Source organism: Mixophyes fleayi, chromosome 1 (genome assembly GCF_038048845.1).
Source record: "Mixophyes fleayi isolate aMixFle1 chromosome 1, aMixFle1.hap1, whole genome shotgun sequence".
Lineage (NCBI taxonomy): Eukaryota > Metazoa > Chordata > Amphibia > Anura > Limnodynastidae > Mixophyes > Mixophyes fleayi.
Window position 1 is genome coordinate 294,856,554 of NC_134402.1, and position 13,266 is coordinate 294,869,819.

At 36.5% G+C, this 13,266-nt stretch overlaps 1 protein-coding gene across 3 annotated transcripts in view; it reads left to right on the forward strand.

Annotated features, from left to right (window-relative positions):
- NTRK2 (neurotrophic receptor tyrosine kinase 2) overlaps positions 1 to 13,266 on the forward strand; it is a 236,592-nt gene that overhangs the window by 50,375 nt on the left and 172,951 nt on the right. For 2 of the 3 annotated variants that reach the window (XM_075211060.1, XM_075211061.1), the window contains exons 10-12: positions 1,667 to 1,696; positions 6,728 to 6,831; positions 8,300 to 8,399. In XM_075211060.1, coding sequence (XP_075067161.1) covers positions 1,667 to 1,696; positions 6,728 to 6,831; positions 8,300 to 8,399 — 234 coding nt within the window. The remainder of the gene's footprint in view (positions 1 to 1,666; positions 1,697 to 6,727; positions 6,832 to 8,299; positions 8,400 to 13,266) is intronic. The other variant, XM_075211062.1, reaches the window with a different exon arrangement.

Sequence of the window (13,266 nt, forward strand, 5' to 3'; positions counted from 1 at the left end):
CTTGTGCTGACATTGGACTGTATTTTACTTGAATAGCAATGCTGCTTTTCTGTTTTTCATCTTCTGAATGTTAGATATTTTAGAATCATAGATACTTTAGAATCATAGATTTCAGAATTCAGTTCTCCATCTTAAATTGGACTTGTCACCTACACACATTTTCGGCTGCCATTGTGTGTACTGAACATGATCATGTAGCTTATCAACTCACTAGGAAGCCGGTGTCTAATGAATATAAGTCAGGCCTTATTAATAGCAAACTGTTATGGTCCATACTAGAGATGAACAAAGTTGCAGTGAATTGAATTTTGCGGTGGAACAAGCTGTTTTTTAAAGTTGCAAAGTTCCGGGTAATGCAATCTGTGAGTTCCCATTTTGCTTCGACATTTTGCAGAATGCCATTTTGTACTGGAAAGATGATAGACAATGCATTTGCTGCCTTTAGGTTAGGGCTAACAACAGGGCAAATACAGAATGAAGTATATTCTGTTTAACAGTTTTGAACATTTCTCTTGTTTGAACGCATACAAGTTCAGTTTACAAAAAGGATGCCTCCATTTTGTGTGTGCAACAAGTCCACTTTACTTCAGTTCTGTGGGAAAATACAGACATTAATTCTGCTGGCTACAATTAGTAAGCTGCACACTGCTCCTGAAAGTGACACTAGAGATTAGTGACATTTTCAAAATTCTTTCTACATATGGCCATGAAACTGCACACATGGCACAAGTAGAATTTGGTCTTAAGTGTTACCAGTCCTAGCCCAACCATACCCGACAGAATGAATTGACAACAGTCATCCAAGCCCTTTTCCATAAATTGCATTGTGGAGGAAAGTGAAATAAAAGTGGAACTTGAAGATTGCATGGTTGGAACTTCTCACCTCTGCAAAATGGCTGCTTCTGCCTTGATAAAATTTCTCCTCAACTTTGCTCATTTTTCCTGAAGCTCACTTCCTGTTTTGGTTTTCCTAGTATCCCAATGGGGAATAGACATTGCTGGGATTGCATGTGTGCCCAACATAAATGTAATGGAAACAACAACAAAAAACAATATAAGCGGAGCTTTCTCCTTATAAAACCATGTTCAAACCAGCAATATACCAAATTCCCTCAGGTGGAGTTCTTGTATACAGTAGACTACAGAACAAAGAATGTATTTATGTCAATCACTAGGTTCCAGGTGTTAACAGTCACGTGGACAGATTTAAGTGCTCAGATTCAGAAGCAACTCCAATATCAATACTAGCATGTTCTCAACAGGTATCTTTAAGAGTTTCACATCAAATCAGTATAAGATAACACTTTACAGCCTGCTAATCTCTACCTCCTTGCTCCACAGATCTGTGATCTGTCAATTGGAATGGTTCAGTGCAGCTGCAGATTGAAATGTTCGCACAGAGTTGATACATGTGGAATTAAAAAGGACAATGTGACAAATGAAATATGAATCAATGATTCATTTTTTTTGTGCCGTAGCCCATTAGTTATAAACATTACTGGTATCAAAAGTGCCCGTGGGGCTTTACAACACGGTATTGCACTGCTATGTATTGAAAAATAATAATAAATAATAGTAATAATAATAATAATTAAGTATAATAGAACATGTGATTATACTCACATATTTTCTCTTTCTTCCTTTTTTGTTTTTTTTTCTGTTTTAGGTGGTCCAATTACTGACCCTGGATTTTATGGTACATATAAAGTATTATTTCTATTATGAACTGGGTGGGTGAGTGGGACAAAACATATAATAAAACTTAAACTAGTTGCATATGACTTTGCTTTAGACACGATCATCATTTCTCATTGCTCACCAAAACATAATTTTGTTTCTCTTACTGCTGTGTTATATGGATGAAATAAATCATTTATAGCAATGGATAAAATAATAACAATTATTATAGGAACCATTGTCTGCCATTTAAGTTGGAAAAAATATATTACAATTACAATGTGTATACGAACATGCATTGTTTTTGCACTGGACTTGCCCGTTTGTACTTTGTACCGCATTTGCTGTGACGATCATGATCTTTGCTCTTTATGGTCTGTGACTTCAATGTGCATGGGCTGTAAATGGGAAAGTCAAGTTAAAGAATTGCCTATTTTTCTCTTTAAATTGAACTTTTCACAATTTATCCTACTATATTGCTTGTTGGATCCTCAAAATAAAACCTTCTTCTTCTGTCAAGTTAAGCCAGGCAGATGCTTAATTGTGATTGGATAGTTATGCATAAAAGGTTCCCCAAATGGGGTCTATCATCCAGAGTTAAAAAAAAACCACAAAACTGCTTCTTTGCAGAGGACATCATGTTGCCCTACAAATATATGTATATAACTGCAAAGTGCAGTTGTAATGGACATAAACATAGGTGCTGAGGACAATTGGATGTTGCGCGCATATAGCTACTTTTTGTTTTGTCAATGACCCCCCCAATCAATGTAATTAAAGCCAATGAAAGAAAGGGGGTACATTGATGTACAAGTGTGTGTTGATTTACTTAGGAAATTTTGATTAATGCAGCTAAATAGTTGAGGCTATTCTAAAATGTGTATTTTTATCCAATGTCACTTCCAACAAACCCTTTTACTTGGGAAGGTTTTAGGAGTGCAACAGTCTGTCTTAACGGTGTGCCCCCAAATTCCTAAATTCAACCTGATGACTTTGACAATTAACTTTTAAATCTGACTTCACTATCTAGATTATGATGTCACCCTGTGCATGACCAGACAGTGGGCACAGGTATATGTGCATTTACAGTTCTGGCAGTTACACCCATCTGAGCCTGGAGACGCAAGACAGGGAAGGGAAGGGGTGATCTAACATTGACCAAGTACAGAAGAGTACAGTATAAACATGGTTACATGAGACCAACTTTATATCAGTCTTGTTGTGCACTTTTTTTAGTACTTTTTTAGTACTTTTGTAAATCTAAGAAATGTCCTCTCCTGACCCCTTATCTGTGTACCCCATTTAAAAATTGTGAATATAACTAGTATATCTCTCACAACAGTAACATGTCATGCATTGTTTTATAGACTGATTTAATACTTTTGCAGATATGCACAGTTTTGCAGTAGTCTTAATATATTGGCGAGAGTGGACGGAGCACTCATTATACCCATGTCTATGCTTTACAGCATTTTGATTTTGTTGTCAGTTTGTCACGTGTCAGTAAAGTTTGTCTCTGATGGTTATGATGATGATGATGATGGTAATAGTTAACAGAAACTGCATATTTGAAATATTTAATTGGTAGAAATGAATCAATTTAATTGGTTATTGCGAAGGTATTTCTCCTAGTGCCGTCTGATCCTTTGCTTGTAATTGTGCCTAGGGTTATATTTCACTTTTCATTTGTTGTTTCATTTATATTAAAACTGAGAACTATTTTAATTCAATTTTTTTGGGCAATTCAGCAAATGGGACATTTAGTTTGGCTGTTATAGACTAAAGTTGCCACAAATTACTGTGCACAGGGACCAAAAATGACCCACACTGTGGATCACCAGCATTAATCTGATTTCAATCAGGACTGCCTGAAAATCCAGTTAATCCATGACTGTCATCTGTCAATGTAACAACAGCCATGTTAACCAATGGTTTGGGCTTAATACCAAGCACTTGGAGCCACCAAATTTGGTCACCCACAAATCTGTCAAATAGGACTAATTTGATTACAGGGTGATCAGAAGAAAGGATAAGTCCATGTTTGACCAAACATAATAATATAGAATAGAAGAGACTTGATATTAGCTATATAATGTAGTGCATTTAATTATATTTATAGGCTTACAGTGCAATGTAGACACAGTTTTAAATTTGTCTCTCTAAAATGAATGAATATGATATTATATTTTAATAAGCCTTTTAGATCTTTCGGGATGTTGTAACATATGCATGTATCCATATTTATATAGGGTAACCCTGTGTAAAGCCTATTACGTATTTTTGTCTTGTATAGCACAGCAGTATATATTGTTTAATGTATCAGTAGCCTATAATAATGAATAGTTACTTCATTAACATACTAACATTCATTTGAGGGTTATTGTGCCATCATGAAATGTATTTCTCAAGAGGTTTCCATGGAACAGTGCCCCGATATCCACTGTAAAATGAGGGCTGACTATATTTTACATTTGGACAAACATGGAGGGATCGTGTATGTTCCCAAGTGATTTGTTTTACTAAGCACAATACAGGTTCTAGTTTGCGGAATGAGACATTTAGATGAGTTGGCAAGGGTGGAAATTAAACATCTATGAAGGTGTTTCTGATTTTCAGCTCACCACCAAATAACCTGAGACTTAGACAACTGTGAAAGGGTCAAAAAGCAGTTCCTGTCATGACATTGTATGAAGTCTCTTAGGTCATTCAGGAACAAAACTGGCAGAAGAAAAACACGTAGATATGAGTTTGTAAATGATAATATTTAACAAAAGAGAAGGGGTTTTTCAAAAAATTAATGAGTGAAAAACAAGCAATAAAGTGGGAGTAAAGCATAAACATTTAAATCAAGTATGGGTAGGCCAAATGATAAAGGAGCATGCTTACTGGTGATAGTTTCACCAGTGCAAGACATTTGTTGGCGTTGAGTTCCGCCTTCCAACCTGTAACAATCACACATATCACATGGGCAGAAGGAACATGACTGTGCTTAGTATGCATGTGCTCATCCACTGAAGCGGTTTCCAGGCTTCCTCTTTGTTAGTGACCCCACACTGTATATTTTTTAATACTATAATTTTCTTTTTATATTATAGTTTGAATGTTTTATATTGGACTTAATCACATATGGGCATCATTTGATGCTAAGTTTGGGTTGCTAGTTCACCCTTTTAGTTACTGTGTTTTAGTAATTAAAGGGCTGAGTTGGCAATCCTGACCTAAATTCCCCACAATTCCATGATACTCAGCCACCCTCCTAAACTCTCCTAAACTAGTAAGAATTAAGTTATTCTCACATCAATTTATTCAGCAATTTTAATAAAATTAGCTATTTATATATACAAACAACAAAAAATTCACATAAAACAGGTTATAATTGATCAATCTTGATGGAGAACCCTGATGTTAGTGATTGCATCCGTCTATGTGTACCATTATTACTGGGAGGTGGGCATAGTGGAGCCCATTACCATCTATTCATTTAGCCTACCCACTGAGTTTTCCAGAGCCGTCATTGTGCTGTTGGGCTAGCACATTATTTGTTCAGCTGAGCAGTAGTTCAACAGAGGGTTGTCCTTTCTTCCCTTTTTATTTATATTTTTATTAAAACGCATTTTTTTGTCAGAAACTAAATTTACAAATCTTGCATGTTACCATGTGCTTAGGAATGGGAAAACAAATCACCTGGGCGGCAGTTGCTTTAATAGAAATATGTAACATCATTGATGATTTACAGTTTACTTTTTATGTACCTTAAAGGAGTATTTTAAATGTTTTAACTTGGATTTTAAAAGCCATATACAGTACTTCATTTCATAATTTCAGCACACACAGAACCTTGCATGTTGCCAAAGTACTTGTACAGAGTCTCTCTGGAATAATTTATTTGCATAAATAATGAAATTAAAATACAGTGATTTACAGTTTTTGATTTGTATTAAGACATAAGAGATTATTGTCATGTTCCTCCCTTTTAGCGTTGTTCAGACTTGTGTGTTAACTGTTAGCAAGTCTTGTGTTGTGATGTGTTACTTTGTCATATGATCATTAATAAAAAAGTTAAACAGAGGTGTTTAACTCTCCCCTCAATCAATCACATGCTCCTGAGAAACCAAAACGGTGAAATATAACTATTTTGTTTTTCAACATAATCATAACGAACTATTTATGGGCTTAATATGCTAAACACTGACTAAAAACATTGATTTAAAAATAAATAATTCATTAACTAATATTGCTTAGTCATCCATATTTCTACGTCCAAATACCTCTTTCTACTCCTTCCCAGTTCAAGTAGTACGTGAACAAATAATGTAAATTACTTTAACCTACTGGTTAATGCTCAATTAAACTAACCACCAGTTTCTAATTAGCTCAGTTAATCAAACAAACAACATACACCATTTTAGATGACTTCTTGGATATTGGAAACATGTCACTATTTCTGCCTTGCAAGAAAGTTTGATCATCACACTACAAACTCTTTAAAATTGTAAATCTCTGTTACTTATTTTCATTTTAGGTTTTTCTATTATTTAGTTTCAAATTGAGTTTAGAGTAGACTATTTTAGAATCTACAGTAACAGTTTCCCTTAAATGCTTTGTAACATCCCACATACTAAGGATGGTGTCAGACAGGCACGTTCAACGTAATCACTTTTCCAGTTAGAAAAGTGCTAACATTCCTAGCACTTCATTGCCTCCATGCTGACACATGGGTGTGAAAGGGGAACGCTTCTTGTCAAAAGGGAACGATCACACTCGGAAAACATTGCATGTAGTATTTTCAGAGCTTAATGTGATGTGTTAAGTTCTCCCTGTTCGCTTAAATGTGCGAGCTTGGGAGCGTTTTAGCGCTGTTAGTGCTACTACTTTTTCTAGCTGGGAAACCACTAACGCGAACAGAACCCATCTGATGCCACCCTAAGGGGAAACATAAGATATAGATGCCTATTTATGGTTAACATTCATTTATTTGTATATGATATTTGATTCACAAACTGACAACTAAATTATTTGTTGATAATGTGATTCTTTTCTCTGTTTTAAGATTATGAAACCACCTCTAATGATATGGGAGGAACCAGTACAGACAATGGAAATGGGGTTACTTCTACAGATGTTTCCAACGAAGGCAATGAGGACAGCATTACAGTAAGTACAGTATATGATAAATACATTCATATAAATATGGGTTTAGAATAGAAGAATAATAGTAAATAATTGTGTCTCTATCACTCTCCCTCTAACGATCAGACATGTATATAGTAGAAATAAGTGAAACCACGGTCAGCCTCTTTAAATTAATGAAATGTGTACAAGTGAATACAATCAATTGAGAAGTGCAGCCAGGACCATTAAGACCACTTTGTATGTGAAAACAAAAAAAAAAGATAGCCAGGCGCTCTAAGACTATATAAATATAGGGCCTGAGTCATTAAGGAAAGTAAGACATAAAGAGGAGTTAAAGTTCTCCTGGACAAACCATGTTACAATGCAAGGGGTGCAAATTAGTTTATTATTTTGCACATAAGTTAAATACTGGCTGTTTTTTCATCTAGCACACAAATACTTGATAGCTTTGTTTTTACACTGAAATATAAAGTTGATCTAGGACATGCCCTACCCCAATTATAAATCTGTCCTCACATTTTAAATTTACCTCCCCTATAATGCAACATGGTTTTGCCCAGGTGCAAAGTTACTGCTTTTCTATACTTTGCTCTCCTTAATGACTGTGGCCCATAGTGTTGTGTAAAGAGACACAGTGTTCTGCAGCACCATACAGTGGGGAAAAACAGGGACAAGGTAGACAAAATAAATGCAAACATGAAAACAAGGGTAGGGAGGGCCATGCTCATGTGAGAGCTTATAATCTAGGTGGACAATAGTAGAGCGGGGCAATGGAAAGAATGTGTCAGTGGGGGTAGTATAAGTGGGTTAGGCTCCAGTAAATTTATGGGTTTTCAGAAATGTTTTATTGATTTGAAGGATGGATTGATACAGAGAGATATGGGTGAGAGATAGGAGAATATTGCAATAGCTGAGATGGGAGATGATAAGGGAATGGTCAGTTCCAGTTTGTTCAGAATAGATGCTGTGCACATTACCTTACCAGTCTGGCATCACCCATTCTTCACTTTAACCTGCTTGCTTCGTTTTATGAAGCAAATTAATGTACACTTCTACTATTAATTTGAGCACAAATTATCTTTCAATAATCTCCTATTGGTTTTCAAATACAACTGATTAATAACTGTTCAGTTGACACTGACAAGATTAAAATAATAAAGAAAACAGGGTAAAGAAGGGGGCATGACATGTTTAGAAAGTCCGGACTCATCTAGCAACAAAAGAGTGGGCCTATAGGAGATACATGTTCCTCTAAGGCATTTTGTTTACTTCAGCGTATGCTGGCAACTCACTAACCATTATCCAGGGAACTTTGTCATTTAAGAGCTATAGAAGGGAGATCCTTGACAGTTATGCAGCTTTCTTAGGTGCTACCAAGTGGGGTTATTCATTGATTTACTTTTAAGCAGATAGCAGAAGTAAACAATGTTTAGGGTAGACTAATAATTTTGCATGTGTCAGGCATCTGATATTCTTTTTAATTTTGCAGGTTTATGTTGTGGTTGGCATTGCAGCACTGGTTTGCACTGGTCTGGTGATAATGTTAATAATCTTAAAGTTTGGAAGACACTCCAAGTTTGGATTGAAAGGTAGGAAACCCTGGTGTTCCATTCTTCTTTATTCTCTGCTTGCCTCCTGTCATTCTGATTGTTTTACAGGTACATATCGGCATTCTGTCAAAGCTCAAGGCAATTGGCTAGCATTTTTGCATCTCCTATTATCTCCTGTATATAAAAGTTTGTAGAAAGTTGGTGGTAACAAACATTTCAAGGAAGTAAAAGGTGTACAAAATATTTATGTATGTGTATTTACAATATAATAGTTTTTTCTGCTCCTCTTAACTTTCTTACAGTTAGATTTAGGTACTTGTATATCACTCTATTTATCAAGCATTGCATGCATCTACTCCCTGTTTTTTGTTTTTTGCTTTTTTAAGAAGAAACGTCTACTATCCCCTCATCAAAGTAATATTAGTTAAGATTAAACACTTATTTTTTCACACACACACTTCATCTTGAACTTTGGATAAGCTCCTTAAATACGTTTGATACGGTTAGTTATTAGCATGGCCCTGAAGCCATGATGCTCTTTCAGCTGTCAGTGGACAGTTAGACAGAACATTGTATATAGTGGAATGTACACAACTCTTTCCTGAGTGACAGCTCCTTATATCCCAGCCATCACTGGCTCACTACAGCACAGATGTCAAGGAGAGCACGCCGAAAGGTGCCTTCAGGTGTATCACAGGTCTTTCTGTTTACCGAGACTGTTGAGATCTGGATTAGTTTGACTTCAGGACTTATTACTCATATAAAAAGTATTCCATTTATATGTTTGCACATTTGTTATATAACACCGCAAAAAAACCACCACATTTTATATTAAGTTTGCTATTGTGCTGTGAAAAAGAAAATGATTATAAGTTAATGCAAAGTATCTGGATTAAATTCCTTATTTATTTCATTGTAGAGTGTGGTGGGTTAATGCTGCTTTTTCTATTAGACTAAAATAAACTAGAAAATGTCCATACCATTGTATTTGTTTAATTGGTTTTGTATATCATGTACAATTTTACAAAGCGTTTTACAAAGAATTTTTCTGGCCTTATTTATTTTTGGTATCTGGAAAATAGTGAGGAGTTGTCACTGGCATTCAAACCTCTCAGTGTTTCTCAGTGTTGCTGTTGGTCGCTACATACCGTGCATGAATTATTGATGGCATGCATGGGAAAGTCTGGGATTGCAGGAGACAAGGCAGGATTTAGGAAAGGCCATCCACAGCCCCCGCACCTACAGACATAGTATCTGGGTGGGAGGCAGTCTAGTATACAATATGCATGTTTAGATAAAGGAAAATGAGAAAACAGGCTTGTGCCCTATTGTGTTTACCTTTCTCCAAGTGGTACCGCTGGTCCTGCCCAGGTTGGGCCCACTGTGATTTATATTTGTACTTTGCAGACCTGTCAGAGCCCTTTAATTGTATTATATTACTTAAAGTCTACAATTACAAAACACGTATAGTCTGAAGACATAAGATAGGAATACCAATACCAATAGCTAAGTTCTTGCAATGAACATTTACTATGCCTACATTTGCATTCGCACTGGGACCATGGGTTTGATTCTGACCAGGCACTATGTGTGTGACGTTTGTATGCTCTGTGTTTATGCGGGTTTCTTCTGGGTGTCACAGTTTCTTTCCATAGTCCAAAAACGTTCTAGTAGATTACATGGCATCAGGCAAAATATCCCTAGAGTTTGTGTGGTAGAGAATGTAGACTGTAAGCTCCAATGTGGCATTAACTGATGTGAATGAATAAATATTTTCTGTACAGCCTTCCATTATATGTTGGTGTATAAATACAGATTAAAAGTAATAATAATAACTTATCTGTTGCAATACTGATATGTATACAGTTCATATGTCCCTCTGTTATAGATTTTTGATTTATACCTATGTTATCAGGGGCGCACACAGGGGGGGGTTTCTGGTTCTCCAGAAACCCCTCCACTCTGCAAACGAATGGGCACTAAACATTGCCCTGTACTGTACAGCAGCCGCAGCCGGTGCTGCCGCGGACGCTTCTTTGACAGCGCCGCGGCTGCTGTACGGTACAGCATCGCCAAAATGGAGCTGCTGCTCATGCGCGGCCGCATGCGCAGCAGCTCTCTCTCTCTATTTTTTTTTGGGGGGGAAGGAAACCCCCCCTTAAAAATCATGCGTTTGCCCCTGGTTATATATGGTCTAATTTAAAAGTAAACCTGCCAAGCTATCTAAAACCCTTAGTTAGCTACTCTAGAGGAATGTTTTGAACATGAAAATAAAGTCTCAAACGATTGCAACATTTATTGTTACAAAGTATTTCTGTCTTGAGAGGGCGATCATTGTATAGAAATCACCCATCACAGTCGCATCACTATGTCAAGCGAGAAAAGTTCTGTTTGCTTTAATACAAACTACTGACATTGGGCCAATATTAAAAAATAGCCATTACTCAACACGGTGTTAGAATGTCTTGTTTGCTATAGTGTTTTAAAGTAATTTGGGACTTTATGTGGCAAGTTGTCCAGGTTTTATGGTATTAACTTTTAAGTGCTAGTAAATAATGAGTATATTAGAGAATATAGCCAAGATGCTTGGGAATAAAGTTGTATTGCTTATACTAGGAATGGTTAGTAAAATATTACTAGATGCTATTTAATGCAACATTACTTATACCCATAGAAGCCACCTTAACCAATGTAAAATATTTTATTTGCTGGACACAGTAATATTAACATGAATGCAGGGAAAGTAGAAGAAACTGTATTGTAGGTTATAGCAATATAATAATAAAATGCACGTATGATACAGACTGGGAGGTAAATGTATTAAGTGGCAATTTTTTTCAACTCGACGCTATTCGGTGAGTTTGCAGTGAAAATTTAAAGCGTCAATGGCTTTAAATGCATTGTGTTGTTTCATATGTAACTCAATGAATAAGAACATATTGCCTAAGAATGGAAATGCTAAAATGCCAAGTTATACTACTGATAAATATCTATATTACCAGACTCTTTTTAAAGGATACGTTGAACACAGGTATCCATATTACAAGGCTCATTGTGATGAGAAATACATAGTTATGGGATCTTTTTTCAGGAAATCTGTTGTCCACAGATGGGAAAAAGCAAATAATTGCTGCTTTTCTGTAATAGCGTCATGCAGACAAACATGACCTCTGACAGTTTCCTTTTATCATCATGTTAGTAGCACTTCTCCAAAATGTAGTAAGAAAGGGAATCCAAGGGATAGTGGGGAAAGACATGAGTCATCTTTAGATGCTATTTATTATACTTGAGGTATAGTGCTCCATATTAGTGAAATAACACTTAACTGGAAACTCCTAAGCATTTCGTCTAATGCACCCAATACCATACAAAATATGTACATTGTCCAATTAATTAATTAGCTATGGGTAGTCCCTTATTATTAGCTCCAACAGAATTTCGAAAGATATGTTCAAATTCTTTATCAGTGTGACATGTCTACATGTCATAGGGGCAGCACTGTGGCTTAGTGGTTAGCACTTCTGACTAACAGCGCTGGGATCATGAGTTCAATCCCGACCATGCCCTTATCTGTTTGGAGTTTGTATGTTCTCCCTGTGTTTGCGTGGGTTTCCTCCAGGTGCTCCGGTTTCCTCCCACACTCCAAAAACATTCTAGTAGGTTAATTGACTGCTAGCAAAATTGACCCTAGTCTCTCTCTCTCTCTCTCTCTGTTTGTGTGTGTATGTATTAGGGAATTTAGACTGTAAGCTCCAATGGGGCAGGGATTGATGTGAATGAGTTCTCTGTACAGCGCTGCAGAATTAGTGGTGCTATATAAATAAATAAATAGTGATGATGATGATGATGTCCTGTCACATTGCTTGCGCTACTCAGCTTTCTGCTGTTCTTGACGAATCAGAGTGGTTGTCATGACTTCATATTCACTTGATCTGCAAGAAGAATATAATTTAATAATCACTTCCAGCTTTTATGCTTCTTTATGTTTTCTGAGAGCTTGGAAATGGAACCTTCTATGTTTCCTACATCAATACTGTTCCCAGGATAGTATGTGCCAAGCTCTATGTGGAGCTCAGTTAGTTGCATTAAAATAATATGTGTCATTTAATAATACAACAACTCGACCTGCAGGATATTATGTGAGAGTAAAAAAGACACTATATGAACATATCAAGTTCCTGTTACATGTTTAGATTCTGGTTATATCTTCCATGCCTGGATTCACCATCTCTCCCAAGCTACCTTGATTATACTATGTTTTAAAATAATATGTAGCGTAGATAATTCTGTAAAGTGTGACACAGCTAAATATATTGTGCTTGTGCTAAGCATTCAGTGTTTGACATCTCTTGTAGTTAATCGCACGCCTACTGTACAGATCTAAAGACAGGCCATCTCCAGAATTTAAGATTGTTTAAGTGAATTTTAATGAGAATTCTTTTATACCAGTCAGTGCTATGCCGGTAATGGAGTAAACTGGCGCAGTTGTCTCACACTTTTTGTAAGGCAGAAAAACATATTTGCTTTCTTGATTACATTTTAGTTTCATACCTTATTGATAGAGCTTAAAAAAAGATTAAAGTGATTCCTGTTTTAGTTGTGGTTTTAACTTGTGGTCTCTGGCAAAGGAATGTCTAAGCCCACGTCTGATTGCAGTGTTCTGTCTAGCTATAGAGGGATAATTCTTTACATTAATAGGCAATATATTTCATACTTGCCAACTCTCCCGGAACATCCGGGAGACTCCCGCATTTCGCGAGAGTCTCCCGGACTCCCGGAAGAGTGTGGCAATCTCCCTGATCTGCCCACTTCCTAGTGAAGTGGGCAGAATTCGGTTTAAACGCCGCGATTCACCCGGCCCCGCCCCCGCTGTAAAATGACGCAATTTGCGTCATTACGTCACGGG